This window comes from Pagrus pagrus (assembly GCF_965226575.1).
Source record: "Pagrus pagrus genome assembly, chromosome: 20".
Lineage (NCBI taxonomy): Eukaryota > Metazoa > Chordata > Actinopteri > Spariformes > Sparidae > Pagrus > Pagrus pagrus.
The window spans coordinates 2315271-2333675 of record NC_140207.1 but is presented as its reverse complement, the minus strand read 5'-3'; the positions used below and the strand labels follow the sequence as shown (position 1 = coordinate 2333675).

Below are 18405 nucleotides of genomic sequence, written 5' to 3'. Positions count from 1 at the left end.
TAATCATTAATTAACTTTGAGAACTAACTGAACATTATCTACAGTTTCTTGAAGAAACAGAAGTCTTTTGTGACTGTGGAAGAAATTTGGTTTGTGAAAATTTAAAATATGACCCAAAGGAAATCTATAACTTTATCAATGTAAGTTATGTTTGAATGTAAACTCAAATATTAGTTAGCAGTAACAGAGTCAGTGAACTGACCCCAGACTCTCCAGTCTACAGTTTGGACTCTGTAGAAAATCACACAGCAGCTTCACTCCTGAATCCTGCAGCTTGTTGTTATTCAGGTCCAGCACTCTCAGATGGGAGGGGTTGGACTTCAGAGCTGAGGCCAGAGAAGCACAGCTGATCTCTGACAAACTGCAGCCACTCAATCTGAATAAAGAATAAATGATGTAGATAAAAATCCATTTATAATCCAATCAGATGTGTTCAGGTTTTAAATGTGTAGCTCAACATTACTGTGTCCTCATCAATGAGCTTTTCTCTAAAATGAGTGGAGTAACTTTGTCATTGTGTTATTGTGGATCATCATCAGCCTTCTACAGACATCATCCAGACATGTCAGCACAACATTCATACAGCCGTTCATGTCAACACAGATTAATAACATGCTGCTGCTGATCTCAGTCAGGTCTGTTATTAGAGGAGAAAAACTGAATTTTCTTTTAAACATCTTCTTTTGAAAATATGCTTTGATCTGTGTGTGTTATGTAGGATCAATATCAATGATCAGACATTATTTGTGAAAACACATCGACATCAACAGAAATCAAAATATTTCCACTTCAGCTTCTCAACTTTATCAATTTAAATCAAATGTTAGTTCAGTTCTTCTGTTAACAGATTAAATTATAAACATTAATTAACTTTAACAACTAACTGAACATTTTCTACAGTTTCTTCAAGAAACAGAAGTTTTATGTGACTGAAGAAGACATTTAGTTCAAGAAATTGAAAATATGAACCAAAGGAAATCTATAGCTTTATCAATGTAAGTTATGTATGAATCTGAACTCAAATATTAGTTAGCAGTAACAGAGTCAGTGAACTGACCTCAGACTCTCCAGTCTACAGTTTGGACTCTGTAGAAAATCACACAGCAGCTTCACTCCTGAATCCTGCAGCTCGTTGAAACACAGCTCCAGCTCTCTCAGATGGGAGGGGTTGGACTTCAGAGCTGAGGCCAGAGAAGCATAGCTGATCTCTGACAAACTGCAGCTCCTCAATCTGAATAAAGGATAAATGACGTAAGTTTAGAAGACAATGTTCCTGCTTGAAATCATTCAGTGTTTAATAATCTGTTCAGAGCTGAAGAAGGTTCAGAATGTAGAAGTTTAGAAAATGGAAACTCCAAACACCTGAACCCAACAGGATGCAGGTTCAACACTGTCAAATACACAAAGTAACAAAACAAGTATATGGTTACTCAAGGTGCCTAAATGTGTCCAGTTCATTACTGAGGAAGTCAGTGGTAGAGTTTATGATTTGAATTTTTTGGGTATTAAAAAAGCTGGTGTGCAAATTTTTATTATGGTCCCAGTAATATTTGTTGTTAGCGTGCACTGAAGTAGCAGATCACATGATATTTTAATGCTGTTTTAATCAAAAAGGTTATATCCTGACACGTCAGAGTGAGTAAAAAGACTTTGTGTAATTCTTCAAGTCAAAAAAGTCAAACTGAGTCCACAAAATGATCAAAAGTCAACATGTAACATTTCAAGCACATAAAATGTCTTTCACTTAAATTCTGCTCCTCGGCTCTTTTCTAATTAGACGTACACGTAGAGCATCTTTATAATAAAGATCATGAATTGATAACATGAAGCCTTTTATCTGATTAGCAGGACGCTGCTTCTTCTGTAACAATGAAGTTAAAAGGACCATAGACTTGTGTGATTATATGTGGGGAGGGGTTTTCTTAAGCCTGTGGTCTGTGCCTGTGTGTGTTTGCTGCACATCTCTGAGGAACAAATACAGAAAAACACAACCACAAACAGCAGCGACACTATTTCTAGTAAATTACCAGTGTTGTGTCAGATTCACTCACAGAATCCTGCCAAAATAGGACAGATGGTGAAAGGATATGGAGCCAGATCAAGGCCAAGAGGTTTGTTCATTTGGAAAAAATAAATGTATTGAAAAAAATCAAAAACATTTTAAAAATAAAATAAGTGGGGAAAAGGTTAATTTAAATTCAAATACAATTTTGATATAATTCTGAAATTCTTTTGAATAAATTACTTATTTTTAATTTTCACTCATATATCATTTCATATTCGAGGTAATTTTCAATGTTTTGGTCCTGATCTGGTGTGGGGGGCGTGGTATCAACTGGGAGAGTCGTGGGAGATCAGCATGTTATTAATCTGTTGACATGAACAGCTGTATGAATGTTGTGCTGACATGTGGATGATGTCTGTAGAAGGCTGATGATGATCCACAATAACACAATGACAAAGTTACTCTACTCATTTTAGAGAAAAGCTCATTGATGAGGACACAGTAATGTTGAGCTACAACTCATTTCTACTTCAGCTTCTCAACTTTATCAATTTAAATCAAATGTTAGTTCAGTTCTTCTGTTAACAGATTAAATCATAAACATGAATTAACTATAACAACTAACTAAACATTTTCTAGTTTCTTCAAGAAACAGAAGTCTTTTGTGACTGAAGAAGAAATTTAGTTCAAGAAAATTGAAAATATGAACCAAAGGAAATCTATAACTTTATCAATGTAAGTTATGTATGAATGTAAACTCAAATATTAGTTAGCAGTAACAGAGTCAGTGTACTGACCTCAGAGTCTCCAGTCTACAGTTTGGACTCTGTAGAAAATCACACAGCAGCTTCACTCCTGAATCCTGCAGCTTGTTGTGGCCCAGGTCCAGCTCTCTCAGATGGGAGGGGTTGGACTTCAGAGCTGAGGCCAGAGAAGCACAGCTGATCTCTGACAAACTGCAGTTCCACAATCTGAATAAAGAATAAATGATGTAAGTTTAGAAGACAATGTTCCTGCTGGAAATCATTCAATGTTTAATAATCTGTTCAGAGCTGAAGAAGGTTCAGAATGAAGGAGTTTAGAAAATGGAAACTCCAAACACCTGAACCCAACAGGATGCAGGTTCAACACTGTAAAATACAAAATGTGAAGTTGTTAAGTTATTAAGACAATCAAAGCAGATCTAGATAGATGGACTGCACTGCCCTTAGACATGTCTAATATAATTGAAATGATAAAAATGAAGGCCCTCCCCTGGCTTTTGTAGCTATTCCAGTCGCTTCCTGTGGAGGTCTCACTTAAGGATTTAAGATCTTTCTGGAACAGTAGGAGGCCCCAAATTAAACACAAGATCCTACAGTTGCCCAAAGATCAGGGCGGACTTTCTCTACCATGTATGGAGGACTACTACATCATCATTTACTTTAACAACTAACTGAGCATTATCTACAGTTTCTTGAAGAAACAGAAGTCTTTTGTGACTGAAGAAGAAATTTAGTTCAAGAAAATTGAAAATATGAACCAAAGGAAATCTATAACTTTATCAACGTACGTTATGTATGAATGTGAACTCAAGTATTAGTTAGCAGAAACAGAGTCAGTGAACTGACCTCAGAGCTTCCAGTATACAGTTTGGACTCTGTAGAAAATCACACAGCAGCTTCACTCCTGAATCCTGCAGCTTGTTGTTATTCAGGTCCAGCTCTCTCAGATGGGAGGGGTTGGATTTCAGAGCTGAGGCCAGAGAAGCAAAGCTGATCTCTGTCAAACTGCAGCACCACAATCTGAATAAAGAATAAATGATGTAAGTTTAGAAGACAATGTTCCTGCTTGAAATCATTCAGCGTTTAATAATCTGTTCAGAGCTGAAGAAGGTTCAGAATGTAGAAGTTTAGAAAATGGAAACTCCAAACACCTGAACCAAACAGGATGCAGGTTCAACACTGTCAAATACACAGTGACAAAACAAGTATATGGTTACTCAAGGTGCCTAAATGTGTCTAGTTCATTACTGAGGAAGTCAGTGGTAGAGTTTATGATTTGAATTCCTGGATATTAAAAAAGCTGGTGTGCAAATTTTTATTATGGTCCAAGTAATATTTGTTGTTTGTGTGCACTGAAGTAGCAGATCACATGATATGTTAATGCAGTTTTAATTTAAATGGTTATATCCTTGATTTATTAGCAATGAATCATATTTTGTGTTGCCATCTACTGATCAGCAGTAATTCACAGTCGACAAAATTCTTCAGCCTTGGAGACAATTAGTCTGTAAGTAATGTGTATAAATAATTATCAAACACATTTTTAAAGGAATGTCAGGTAACACTTTACAGTACAGTACACAAAAATGTGACAAGTTACTAAGAAACGAGTGAGCAATGAATCAAACGACCTGATAATCAATGAACTGGTAAGAAATCTTTTTTCTTTTTTTTGAGGGTCGTTTTGGCTTCAGAACAAACTGAACTGAACTGTCTACTGTAGCACTTGATCAACGACTATAACTTCGACTAAACATAAGAAAGAAACCTGAAAGAAATGTCCTTTGTTTTGTGGATTTTGTGTGTTTTTATGAGTATTTAAATATATGCATGAGAACGAGCTCGACCCTCCCTACACACTCAAAACTCCTCAACACTGATCAGACAGTGACTATTGTCAGTCTGATGTTTCACTTCACTTGTTGGGGAACTCAGAAAGTAACTTAGCATTAAGTAATTAGTACGTATGAATCATCACTAGTGTTTGTCCTCTAAGCAGCTGGTTTATCAGGAAAGACTCATGAAGAAAGTGGTCAGTATGTTGATTCATGGATATTTATGAACTAATCATGACATCATTTTTTATTAATATATTATCTCCCAGTATGTTCTTCAGAAACTCATCATTATCTATTAAATATAGTAGTAACTACTCTCATTTTGTGTAGAACGTTATAAAGTGTTATTGAAAGTAATTTTGTAAACTTTTCTATTGTTTTGGTCAAACTATGAGTATAATACTGATAATGTTTGTCAAATGATGAAGTCAAAACAGTTTGAAACATTCTGTTCTGATCAACATGCTATTTACATCAGTGGTCCAGCTGATCTACAGTAGATGGATAAATACCACCACAGGTAGGAAACAATATATTTATATACCATGGTCTGGGTGATAACTGGATCCTGACTGGCTGCAGGCTGTCCATAAACTTTAGATATACCAACACCTCTGGAAGTACTCGAGTAGTTCCAGTGAAACTGTTCATTCTAAATTAATGATCCCGTTTCTAAAATGAGTGGGACTGGCATCAGCTGGATGCTAACACTTACAAGTTAGAAATAAACTGAATGAAAAAAATAAAAACACTGAATAGAGTCCTTCAGTGCAGCCTCCTCTGAACACCACAGGATGGAGCCATTTAGATTCACAGAAAATGTCTCAAAGAACTGACATTTCTTCAGATTTATGCTGCTGCAGATCTTGAAAGTTAATTAACTAAACTATTTAAGTCTCAGTGAAGGGTTTGAATTGAATATATGGAAAAACAAGACAATGAACTGACCTCAGAATCTCTAGAGCACAGTTTTGACTCTCCAGTCCAACAGACAGGAGCTTCACTCCTGAATCCTTCAGGCTGTTGAAACTCAGGTCCAGCTCTCTCAGATGGGAGGGGTTGGACTTCAGAGCTGAGGCCACAACTTCACAGTGAGTCTCTGAGAGTTCACAGTCAAAAAGTCTGTCATGACACAGATATTACAAAAATGTTATTATGAAAGAGGACACTTTATATTTACTTCATGCATTTGATGTCAAAACAGTTTGAAACATTCAGTTCTGATTGACATTTGCTATTTACATCAGTGGTTCAGCAAACCTTCATCTTATCTGTGTTTGACATGAAACAGTTATTCTCATCACTCTCTAAAACCTGCAGACTTTAAATCTTTGTTTTATTGTAATCTTGCAGATGAAGGAAGAGAAACTGTAGTTATATTTGGGTGTCCATGATGTCCACAGTGTCAGTGTGATCTGATCCTATGTCTTTGGCCAAAAAGTTAGATTAGTTTATGCCCAACACAGTGTTAGTATGAGGCTGAGAGTGCCACAATTAACATCATCGCACGTCTTGTGTCGAGCATGTGGGCTCCACAAATCATGGTGATGAATGATCGTGCGCCTCCCGAATTCAACATGGATGAGTTTGAAGTTTGAAAAACCATCTTAGAAATCTACATTAATATTAATATTTTGCCAGCTAATACAGATGTGATTCAGAACAGTTGACTTCTATAAAGACTTTTATGATTTACACTTTTACGGTGTTGCCATTGGAGATTTTGATTCATACACCTACTGTTTTTTCAAATGCTATTGTACATTGCAGTCCTGACCATTCACACTTCTTTATTCTTCACGTTTCATCTAGTTGTTGGTTCAGTTTTGGTGTATTGCTTTCCAGCTGTATGTCTCTTCTGTGTAACTACACTGAGAGCAATGATAAACTGATTCCTTGTATGTCAACACATATTTGGCCAAATAAAGCTGATTCTGATTCTACAGAACAAAAATACATAAAGATTAAAACTAAATAAGAGTCAATTCAGACAGAAACCTCATGTCATGATTAAAAGGTAAAGTAGAAGCTTTAATTTGAGCTGGAACTTTTTGGTCCATTTGCTCACTGTGAAATGTCTCTAAACCGACATAATGACAACAATAACTGTATGAAAGAAATTCTCAAGGACTTTAGAAACATCACATGAAAAATTATACAGATCTTATTTTAAACTCTTCAGTATAGTGGTTAAAAAACCTCTTTCATTAGTTTCACCAGGGTTTCTTCTATCAGCCAAAGAAAGATCAATAGAAGAAAAACTGTCAAATTTAATGATCATTAGAAATAAATGGAATAACTGAGTTCAACAACCTGACAGCTATAAACACATCCAACTGAAACATCTACATTGTTGCACTCATGGTTAGTGAAACATTTTTTAAATAATCACAATTGTATTTAAAAATGTAAGCGCTATTTCAAAATAAATTATTTTATAGTTTGTATATCTGAAGAATTAAACCACTAATCTACACTGATTTATAATGTTGATGAACACATCTGGACTCACTCAGCCTTCCTGCAGTTCCTCACAGCTGGAATCAGTCTCAGTCGTCCCTCCTCTGATGTGTTGTACTTCGGCAGGTCCAACACATCCAGAACCTCCTCTGACATCTGCAGCATGTAGGCCAGAGCTGAACATTGGAACACAGAGAGTTCTTTCTCTGATCTGTTCTCTGACTTCAGGAACTTTTGGATCTCCTGATGAACTGAGTGGTCGTTCATCTCCATCAGACAGTGGAAGATGTTGATGCTTCTGTCAGGAGAGACATCATCTCTGTTCATCTCTTTCAGGTTGTTGATGGCTCTCTGGACGATTTCTGGACTGTTGTCTGTCTGACCCAGCAGACCTCCTAAGAGACTCTGGTTGGACTCCAGAGAGAGGCCATGAAGGAAGCGAACAAACAGGTCCAGGTGACCATTTTTACTTTCAAGGAATTTCTCCATGGCGCTCCTCAGGAAGTCATCCAGGGATGGGTAACAGGTCTCATGGCCAGAAAAAAACTTCTCAAGAGCAGACTTTTGATTTGAGTCCCTGAGTGTGAACTCTTTTAGGAAAGCCTCCAGGACCTCTGTGTTCCTGTTGGTGTAACAGTGGAACATGTAGACTGCAGCCAGAAACTCCTGAACGCTCAGATGAACAAAGCAGTAGACTGTTTTCTGGAAGATCACACTCTCTCTTCTGAAGATCTCTGTACAAACTCCTGAGTACACCGAGGCCTCTGTGACATTAAGACCACACCGCTCCAGGTCTTCTTGGTAGAACATGATGTTTCCTGTCTCCAGATGTTCAAACGCCAGCCTCCCCAGCTTCAGAAGAACTTCCCTGTCAGCCTCCGTCAGCTTCTGTGGACTCGTCTCACGTCCCTCATCGTACTTCTGCTTCTTCCTCTTTGTCTGAACCAGCAGGAAGTGTGAGTACATGTCAGTCAGGGTCTTGGGCAGCTCTCCTCTCTGGTCTGTAGTCAACATGTGGTCCAGAACTGTAGCAGTGATCCAGCAGAAGACTGGGAGCAGACACATGATGTGGAGGCTCCTGGAGGTCTTGATGTGTGAGATGATTCTGCTGGACAGATCTTCATCACTGAACCTCCTCCTGAAGTACTCCTCCTTCTGGACATCAGTGAAGCCTTGTACTTCTGTTACCCTGTCAACACATGAAGGAGGGATCTGATTGGCTGCTGCAGGTCGGGAAGTTATCCAGACGAGAGCCGAGGGAAGCAGCTTCCCCTCGATGAGGTTTGTCAGCAGCACGCTGACTGATGACTCCTGTGTGACATCAGACACGACCTCATGGTTGTTGAAATCCAGTGAAAGTCTGCTTTCATCCAGGCCGTCAAAGATGAACACAAGTTTACAGACAGCGAGCTTCTCTGCTGTCACCTTCTGTAATGTTGGATGGAAAACATGGAGCAGCCTGAGAAGACTGTACTGCTCATCTCTGATCAGGTTCAGCTCCCTGAACGAGAGCAGAACCAGCAGACGGACATCTTGGTTTTCGGAGCCCTCGGCCCAGTCCAGAGTGAACTTCTGCACCGAGAAGGTTTTTCCAACTCCAGCGACGCCGTTGGTCAGAACCACTCTGATGCGTCTCTGTTGGTCAGGTGAGGCTTTAAAGATGTCGCAGCACTTGATTGGAGTGTCATGGAGGGTCTCCATCTTGGAAACTGTCTCTAGCTGTCTCACCTCATGTTGGGTATTAACCTCTTCACTCTGTTCCTCTGTGATGTAGAGCTCAGTGTAGATCCTGTTGAGGAGGGTTCCACTTCCTGTTCCATCACTTCCTGTTTCATCACTTCCTTCAGTCACACGTTCACATCTCCTCCTCAGACGGATCTTATGTTCATCTAAAGCCTCCTGCAGAACACTATCAGCTGAAAGAGAAGAAAATATTCTGGGATTAAATTGAGAGCAAGAATCTTGATTAAATCAAAAAGTTCCTGTTTTCAGACATGAAGACATCAGCAGACAGATGTACAGTCTTACTTTGTACAGTGTTGGTCTGACTGACTAACACTGGACAGCAGGACAGCTGCTCTTCCACAGAAACACTTCCCTCTGTCTTCCTGAAGAGATAAAGGAAAATCCCTCAGATTAGAAATCACAGATCAGTCTGACAAAAGAGAAGACAGACTATAAACATAAGTATGTCTTCTCCAAGCTCTGAATCTGGACTGCAATCAAGCGTAGCGTTAGTTCTCGAAGGCCACGACCTCAAGCTCTAAATCAGCATCAACAGCGTAGCTGTCAACACCGAGCAGATCAGCTGCTGGCCCAGCTGACTCCCCGTGCCCACTTCCTATTGGGAAATTGCATCCAGAGCGCGCTATTTAAACTGCTCTAGCCTGACCTCCCTTGCTGCTTCCTCTGCTGGCTTTGTGCAACCCACCTCCACCCTAGCTCCTCCTGTCATCTGTTATGAACCTTATCATTGCATCTCGTTGGTTGCTCTGCTCTGTCTGGGTTTTCTTTGCTGCTGCGCTCATGATGGCTCATGAAGGGCAGGAAGGTGTGCTCTTCCTGCCTCAGCGCGTGGAGGAGCAGGGGGTCCCAGAACAGAACCATACCGCCAAATGAAACTTGTGCAAGTAAATAAAGATCATTTTGACAAAGTGGTCCTGACTGAACTCCCAATCACTAACAGTTTGTTTTTGTCTGAGTCACAGTGGAGCAGTTTGCATCATTTGATTTCAGTAAACAAACTTATTTTAATGGGAAATTGTATTACTCACACAAAAAGGGCCACAAAACATGACCTCATTAGCAGCTATTAAAAACTTAAACCATACTGGACAAAGTACATGGCCACGCTTAGTACAATATACCCTCCTCTTTTTTCAACAACTGTGTTTGATAAAAAGGTTTGATGAAGATAAAAACAATGTCAGAGTGAAGATTTTGGGACAGTTTCCATGAGATACTTCCAGCCCTCATCAATGGAGCCTTTTCCTTTGCAAAGATATAGAAGAAATCCTCACTTGTCATTAAAGCAGAACATAAATCCCTCATTTGTGTCATTTATCTATCTGTAAAATACTTGGTGCTCCTCATCCTGACATTCAGTGAAAGTTGTAATTCTTGTCTTTTTAACAGATCATTTGATCATCTGCAGTAAAGACATTGGGACGACTTCTGCTCGTTTTCATTCATCAGTAATTCTTCCATCGCAGCAAAACACGTTGCATCAGCCATCAAACTCCTGAAGGTTTAACTGAGCAAACTAAACACTTTTAAGACTAAATTTCTCTAACAGACACACAATGAATGAACCTGAAGTATCTCACTAGCCAACAATATTTAGGCTACACCCCATGATGCAACACTCCGGTGTACTCAAGAAGAATATCTGATGTTGACACATAATTGTCCCCTCCCTACGTATAATACAAGTCACAAAGTTTTAAAATGTGATTTACAGAAAAAGGATTTTGTCCTATATTTGGGCAACTACAGTCACATAATGGTTATGATTTAATTATAAACTGAAGTTAGTATCAGTTCTCTTACTGTGTGTCTGAGGGTCCAGGTTCATCACTGAAGTTCTGAGGTGGTTCTTTGGACGGGTCACTCTTCATAGACGGACAGCTGGAGACTGGAGACTCTGCTCCATCCTCCTCTTCCTCCACACAATCACTCATCTTCTGCACTTCAGAAAGCACTGAGGTAAATATGTAGCACATGGAAGGAGAACAACATGAAGACAAGGAGGACAAACAGGTGAAACAAGATGCAGAGGAGGAGGGTGTAAAATGGAGATGGTGAAGCCTGCAGACTCATCACCCAATGTGATGCTAAACAAAAGTGACATTTACAAAGATCGGCCATGTCTCTGTCTAATTAAAGGGACGTCCCTCAGTATGATGTCCTGCTCTGTCCACTCAAAACAGAGACTCAACTAACTGCCTGCACACTTTCTCTGTAAGTTGTTGGTTGCTTCCTCCATTTTTCATGTACCTGGATCACCTGCTCAGGTTTGTGGTGTGATCAACTTATGAGCTTCTCTCAGTTATTCTTTGCTCTATAAAATGTAACTTCACTGAATAGTCCTGCAATAGATGACATGTTTTCATAAGCTTCTCAAATACATACATGTTTTGTGATATCTCATTTAAATTGGTGTTTATCAAATACAATGATTATTTTGAAATCTTTTGCTTGAAATTAGCAAAACTAACAAAAAAAGGTTTGCAATATGTTTTCAACCTCAAACGTTAGAGGCTCATAGTCCTCAGTGTTAAATATTACACATTATGTTAATATTTAACAGCAACCCTGATCCTTTTGATGAATTTATTTTATCTACACTGATACAACACAATATCTTGAATGCCTGTTCAGTTTGATCAAGTCTATAAGACCTTTGACCGTTAGATGTTTAATTAAGGCTGAACCTGCTGATAATGATTCACTGTGTAACTATTAAACCATTTTGTCAGCTGTACCTGAAGTTGTGGACAAAATATTGAATATAAAATTCAATCCAGTAAAACAAAACCACTGTCGTCTTCTGGACTTGAGTCGGTCTGAGAGGTAACCAGTAACACTGACAGTGAGCTCAGAACATGAGAATCAAACGAGTCTGTTCAAGAGTCTCAACCAAGACTGAGAAGAGGAAAGTATCACATATACACCACATACAGTCAGAAGTACTGATCCGGATCAGAGACTTTGACCACAGAACAATATTCATGTAGAAATAAAACTCACCCCGTCTCTGACTTCTTTTCCTGCTGCTGCTGCTGTCGACTCAAAATGAACTCTGACTGACTGAACACATTCACTTTTATTGTTTTATTGTCCCTGTCCTGTTTTCATACACTGAACCTGAACCACCTGCTCAGTGTTGCTCCTCCTCTCGTCATTTACTGGAAATCATTGTGGACTTAATCAAAGTTTCTCCATGACCATCTCCCTCATAAGTAACATAGATAAACCAAACACAGCAAACTGAGTTAAGATCACTGTCAGACAAACTTCCCCTCAGAGGCGGGCCGTACTATTAGGCAAACCAGGCATTTGCCTGGAGCCCCGGGCCCCATACAAGGCCCTTTGGGGCCCCCAAATTACCCTCTTTATATTTTGTTCCCATATTTATTGTTTTTATGAAAATGTCTTCACAACAGTAGCATCGGGATGTCTAATTTGATCAATAACTCATGTTTTGACGGTCTTTCTGCCAACCGCGCACCCCCCTTCAGTCTGCACTACATGGACTATTCCATGTGACGCATCACGCTCATCACGCTGCACGTATGCAGAAATGGTTACGGCGCATAATCCAAAACAGTAAACAGCGGTAAGAGAGAGAGAAGAGATAAATCGAGAGAAATGAAGCGAATATACGAAAGCGGGTCACAGAAAAAGAAGAAGAGGGACCGAAGGCAGGAGTTTATTTCAAAGCTGCCAAAGCTGTTGAGCTTTTTTACAGGAACCGCGGTGGCAGCGGGACCGTCGGCGGCACAAGAGCAGCCGTCTACACAGTTTGACCCCCGTATATAGTTCTATACCACCAGACAAATCAGTCTGCAAGGTATAAACCGCAAGTAACGAGACAGTCCTTGTTTCTTTCAAACTTTTTTTTTTTTTTTTTTTAAATAAATCTTTATTTAACCCTGGAATAACAAAGTATTTACTAGTATTGTATTTGGTCATATGAATCTTTGTCAAGAGTTGAAGAGTCAAGATTATCTTGTCAGTGAGAACATGCATTAGTCGGGCTGAAGAAGATCAGATCCTTTCATAAAAACACATCATCACAAACTCATCTGGAAGATGGAAGCTACGTTTCAGGACATCTCTTCACGTTTTCACTCAGAAAACTGAACTAAATAAACTCAGAAATATGTGGAGAAAAGAAAAAATCACTTATATTTTTCATTTATTTTTAATAAAGAGAAAAACACAACCGTCCACCTTCTGAGTTCAAGTTGATCTCTTATACAGAACTGAGGCGACCGCCGGTGGCGATAGAGCCTGACGCAGTCTACAGCTAGCTAGCTAGCTAGCTAGCAGCACCCGCAGCCGTTGACGTGTTTTTCTACATGTTGAATTAAAAACAGACGTTTTGTCGCTAAACGTTCATCACCTGGTCAGCACTGCGTTACTTCACATTACCTTGTTCTTGTCTTGTTGCTTCCTCAACCTTCTTCTTGTCCTTTTCTCGACGCCTGACGGTTTGATTCTTTGACACATCTTCGCCTCCAACTCGTACAAACGTTGACGCTCTGGCCCCGCCCACCGGCCACGTTACGTACGTACGTCACCGTCACGGTCATTGTTGCCAGGTTTGGATGAGACAAACACGATGAGCCTGTCAACAACAAGCAGGCTCCGGTGATGAGGTGAAGATAATACGGAGGAGATACATTTCAGTCCCTCTCCCTCCTCAGGTGAAAGAGCTGAACTGCAACATCTTCAATGAGATTTATCAAACAAACCGATTCTTGAGACTGAGGTTTAACTTTGATGTGAATAACTGTGGTTTGAAAGTTTGGATCATATGTTGTTTCACTGTGAATCAGTCCAACTGTTCTGGACTGACATGCAGGGCTGGCTACAGTCCAAGAGGACTGAACCGTCACCACTGACACACAAAACTGTCAAGTCTGGACTCTATGATCAAAATGGGAATTTGGATTTTGTTATCGATATTTTACTGTTATTAAGTCAATTCTTGATACATAAATGCAGATACTTCAAAACTAAACCCTGTCTGATAAACATGAAGAATGAGTTAAAAGTGCAAAGTAAATCTGTCGATTATGAAGATAAAACAGCTGTCAAAGTATTCTCTTTATTCACTCTGTACACATTAATGTGAGATGAGCCCTGCTTCCTCTCTATCTTATCTATTATAATGATTATTATTTACATTTTTTATTTTTTATTCATCTGCGTCCTTTTTACTCGTCTCTGAACAAGTTGTATTTCATTTAATACTCTGAACCTTTTCTGTCTCTCTTGCTCAAACAGAAACTGAGTTTGTGATATTATGGTTGAAAGTGTCTTTTTATGTCTACATTTGCCTTGTTGAATAAATATATATAAAAATAAAAAATATAAACAAGGCTACGGGTCACTGTAGATACCTGGGTTGCCAGATCTCAAAATGACAGTCCAGCTGCTTTTATTTGACACAAACTGATTTTTCATGTGGATTTAGCAAAGTGAGACTGAGCCTGCTCAAGTTTTATTAAAAGTCAGAACAAACCCAGAGAACAGTCCAGTCACTTTTATTTCTATAGAGACAAATGATAACAGAAGTTTTCTCAGGGCTCTTTTCATACAGAGCAGGTCTGAACTGGACTCTTTATAACATTAACAAAGACTCAGTAGTTCATAAAAACAGTGGCAACACTTTACACTTGATTTCAATTCTCATGTAACTGCATGTAGTGATCACGGCTCCATACTGATCATTTCAACTGGGACTTTAACTTTGTTGTTGTTGAATAAATGTTGAGACTGAACATATCTGTAGGTTCAGTTTTCAGTTTCATCTTGTGATGATGCATTATTTATGTTCTGGTGAGTTTTAGGCACAAAAACCACTGGGTTTTGGTTCTGGTCAGCACCAACATGGAGAGGTCCCGAGGTCTCGTCACATCTACAAGTTATTTAGTCCTGCATTCAAAATTCAGTGTCACAGATCTTCATGAATAAACTGCAGCTTCAGAGCTAAAAAACACTTGTTGGGTCATTTTGACTGTAGATTTTCCAGGAAGGATTACTTGAAATCTTATTAATCTCAGTTCCTTTGCTCCTTTGTTTGCACTGAAGCCACTTGAACTTAATTAAAGGATGTGAATACTCCTCTGCTGAAGTTTGGTTGTCCACCAAACATTTGTGATATAAAATGGCCCCATACAGCTCGTCTGTCCTGATCCAAGTCTCCAGATTCCTGCTCTTTCCTGCTGATTTCTTCTGATGGAAAATGACAATATTTAGCAAAATATTCCCTTAAAAACTTTATAATGTAAAATAAATATAATCAGGTTTCTAGGTTTACACACTTTTTTCATGCTCCTATGTTTTATTGTTGATGGTCCCAGTAGGACTGAAACTGTAACTGTGCATCACAACCTTGTTCTGTGTTGTTGGACACATCTGAAGTGTGTTTTTCTCTCAAAGCAGAGCTGAGACAGAATTTAAAGCATTTATAAAAGACATTACCACCAAAATATGTGACTCTGCTGTTTAATATTTGTGCATTGTTTGTTTGTTTGTTTGACAACACTTCCATCATATGAGAAGACTGTGTTACAAAACCATACAAATACTAAATAACATCAGTGAAATCAACATGTTCGTCCTTTCATGGTCATCAGTTACAGCAACACAACAATGCCATCATTTATTACATCATATATTACATCATAAATTAATCTGTTAAAATGTTGATTTTACATTAAAATAAATGTCAGTGAACATCTACAACATCACTGAGGTCTTATTCAGTGGCAGTATACACAGAGTACTGCATTCATCTCACTGATACTCAGGAATATGTGGAGATTAACTGCACCAAGGAAATATCCAATTAAAAGTGTCAATGTACGATTATGTGGTGATAAACACGCCTCGATAGATTAATCTGTTGAGGCTCTTTGTGTTGAGAAGATGTGAGTGAATAAAAAAATAAAGATCCAGGTTCCAGGTGGAGGAGGTGTCTGAGTGTGGAGCAGAAGGAGTGGAGGAGTGTCAGTGTGTCTGCAGAGACTGTGTAGAAGGACAGAGCAGCAGCAGAGCAGTCCAGATACACTGATGATACTCTGTCACATCCACAGGAACACAGGGACGATGCTGGACTGGACATTGTGTGTGACAGTGGAGCTGATCTCAGAGCAGTTCACACTGCAGCACTGACAGTCATCTCCACTTGTTGCGATTGGTCCGTCAGTCACTGCTGGATGAAGCTCTCCTCTCCACTCCACCTCCCAGTAACACGGCCCAGTCAGAGCCTCTCCACCCACCAGCTGATGGTGCTGCTTCAACCTCTCTGGATCATCAGGACACAGCTGATCCTCTCAACACCTCCACCTTCCTCACCACTCTGACTGAGATCACTCCCAGCTGAAGAGAGAAGCAGAGAGACAGTAGAAGTGATAAATGAGTGTTTGCAGAGACTCCCTCCATCAGCTGTCAGTCAGTGATATAAAGACCAGCAGGACTTCAGTCCTGTTCAGACCACAAGTGGAGCGGCTGTGTAGCGTAGCCAGCTTCCTTTCAGCTCTCATGTTAACGTGTTGGAGTGAAGCTCACAGACCTGCAGACACTTTGGACATCAAGTGTGTTTACTCTGCAGGTTTCACTGAAGGACACAGTGGAAATAAACTGCTGACAGTCCCTGAACGCATCATGACTGCAGGAACACAGATATTCACTGCTCTCTTTAATGATGGACGGCTGTTTGGGTTCAAAGCTGTTAGAAACCAGCATCTCTATTTATTATGTTCAACATCAGCTGTGGTTTGTGGACTTCAGCAGAGGTTCTGGTCCGTATACAGACCACATGGTTACTAAATGTAATGATGGTTCTCTGAAATAAGAGCCAGTGATTTGCAGGCTTCAGTCAGACTGATCTGAGAGCTGTGACAAGAATGAACTGATCAGTTGTTCAGTGTTGAAATGAGAGAACAAACACTTTGAGATCAGATTTGATGCTCCGACAGTTTGATGAATGAGGACACTGTCTCTATACATCCTGTGATGCTGTCAGCTGTGATCCAGCTTTATTTCCTGTAGACATGAACACAACAACAACAGTCGTCCTCACATCAACTCAAACACACCATCACAACAAGCTTCTGGCTCGTCTGATTGGCTGACTGCTCTCTCTCTGTCTTTCTGTCCAATCATAAAGCCTGTCACCGTTCTCCTCTCACAGCTTCACTGAGGAAAGCAGGAAATACTGGATCTTTACTTTGATACTGTGTTTAGTACAATACTGCTGAAACCAGCATGAACTGACTCCAACCCTCTACTGACCTCAGAGTCTCCAGTCTACAGTCTGGACTCTTCCTCAGATCACACAGCAGCTTCACTCCTGAATCCTGCAGCTTGTTGTCACTCAGCTCCAGCTCTCTCAGATGGGAGGGGTTGGACTTCAGAGCTGAGGCCAGAGAAGCACAGCTGATCTCTGACAAACTGCAGCTCATCAATCTGAATAAAGAATAAATGATGGAGATAAAAATCAATTTATAATCCAATGTGTAAATCAAATATTAGTTCAGAGGATCTTGTTAACAGATTAAATCAAACATTAATTTACATTAACAACTAACTGAACATTTTCTACAGTTATTTGAAGAAACGGAAGTCTGAAGACGAAATTTAGATAAAAAAAACATGAAAATATGAACTAAAGAAGATTTACAACTTTATCAATGTAAGTTATGTATGAATGTAAACTCAAATATTAGTTAGCAGTAACAGAATCAGTGAACTGACCCCAGAGTCTCCAGTCTACAGTTTGGACTCTGTAGAAAATCACACAGCAGCTTCACCCCTGAATCCTGCAGCTTGTTGTTGTCCAGCTCCAGCTCTCTCAGATGGGAGGGGTTGGACTTCAGAGCTGAGGCCAGAGAAGCACAGCTGATCTCTGACAAACTGCAGTCCCTCAATCTGAATAAAGAATAAATGATGGAGATGAAAATTAATTCATAATCCAATCAAATGTGTTCAGGTTTTAAATGTGTAGCTCAACATTACTGTGTCCACATCAATGAGCTTTTCTCTAAAATGAGTAGAGTAACTTTGTCATTGTGTTATTGTGGATCATCATCAGCCTTCTACAGACATCATCCACATGTCAGCACAACATTCATACAGCTGTTCATGTCAACACAGATTAATAACATGCTGCTGATCTCAGTCAGGTCTGTTATTAGAGGAGAAAAACTGAATTTTCTTTTAAAAATCTTCTTTTGAAAATATGCTTTGATCTATGTGTGTTCTATAAGATCAATATCAATGATCAGACATTATTAGTGAAAACACATTGACATCAACAGAAATCTAAATATTTCTACTTCAGCTTCTCAACTTTATCAATTTAAATCAAATGTTAGTTCAGTTCTTCTGTTAACAGATTAAATTATAAACATTAATTCAATTTAACAACTAACTGAACATTTTCTACAGTTTCTTGAAGAAACAGAAGTCTTTTGTGACTGAAGAAGAATTTTAGTTCAAGAAAACTGAAAATATGAACCAAAGGAAATCTATAACTTTATCAATGTAAGTTATGTATGAATGTGAACTCAAACATTAGTTAGCAGTAACAGAGTCGGTGAAC

General features: G+C 39.3%; 1 protein-coding gene across 11 annotated transcripts in view; it reads right to left on the bottom strand.

Moving 5' to 3' along the window:
• The window catches only part of LOC311249179 (protein NLRC3-like), a 31124-nt gene that overhangs the window by 3698 nt on the left and 9021 nt on the right, over positions 1-18405 (bottom strand). For 4 of the 11 annotated variants that reach the window (XR_014621126.1, XR_014621129.1, XR_014621130.1 and 1 more), the window contains exons 8-11: positions 3616-3789; positions 2803-2976; positions 1058-1231; positions 203-376 (exon numbers count right to left, since the gene is read on the bottom strand). Coding sequence is in view for 3 of the 11 variants with exons in the window: in XM_084340012.1 (XP_084196138.1) it covers positions 203-376; positions 1058-1231; positions 2803-2976; positions 3616-3789 (696 nt within the window). In the remaining 8 variants the exon portion in view is untranslated. The other 7 variants (XR_014621131.1, XR_014621132.1, XR_014621133.1 and 4 more) reach the window with 7 other exon arrangements.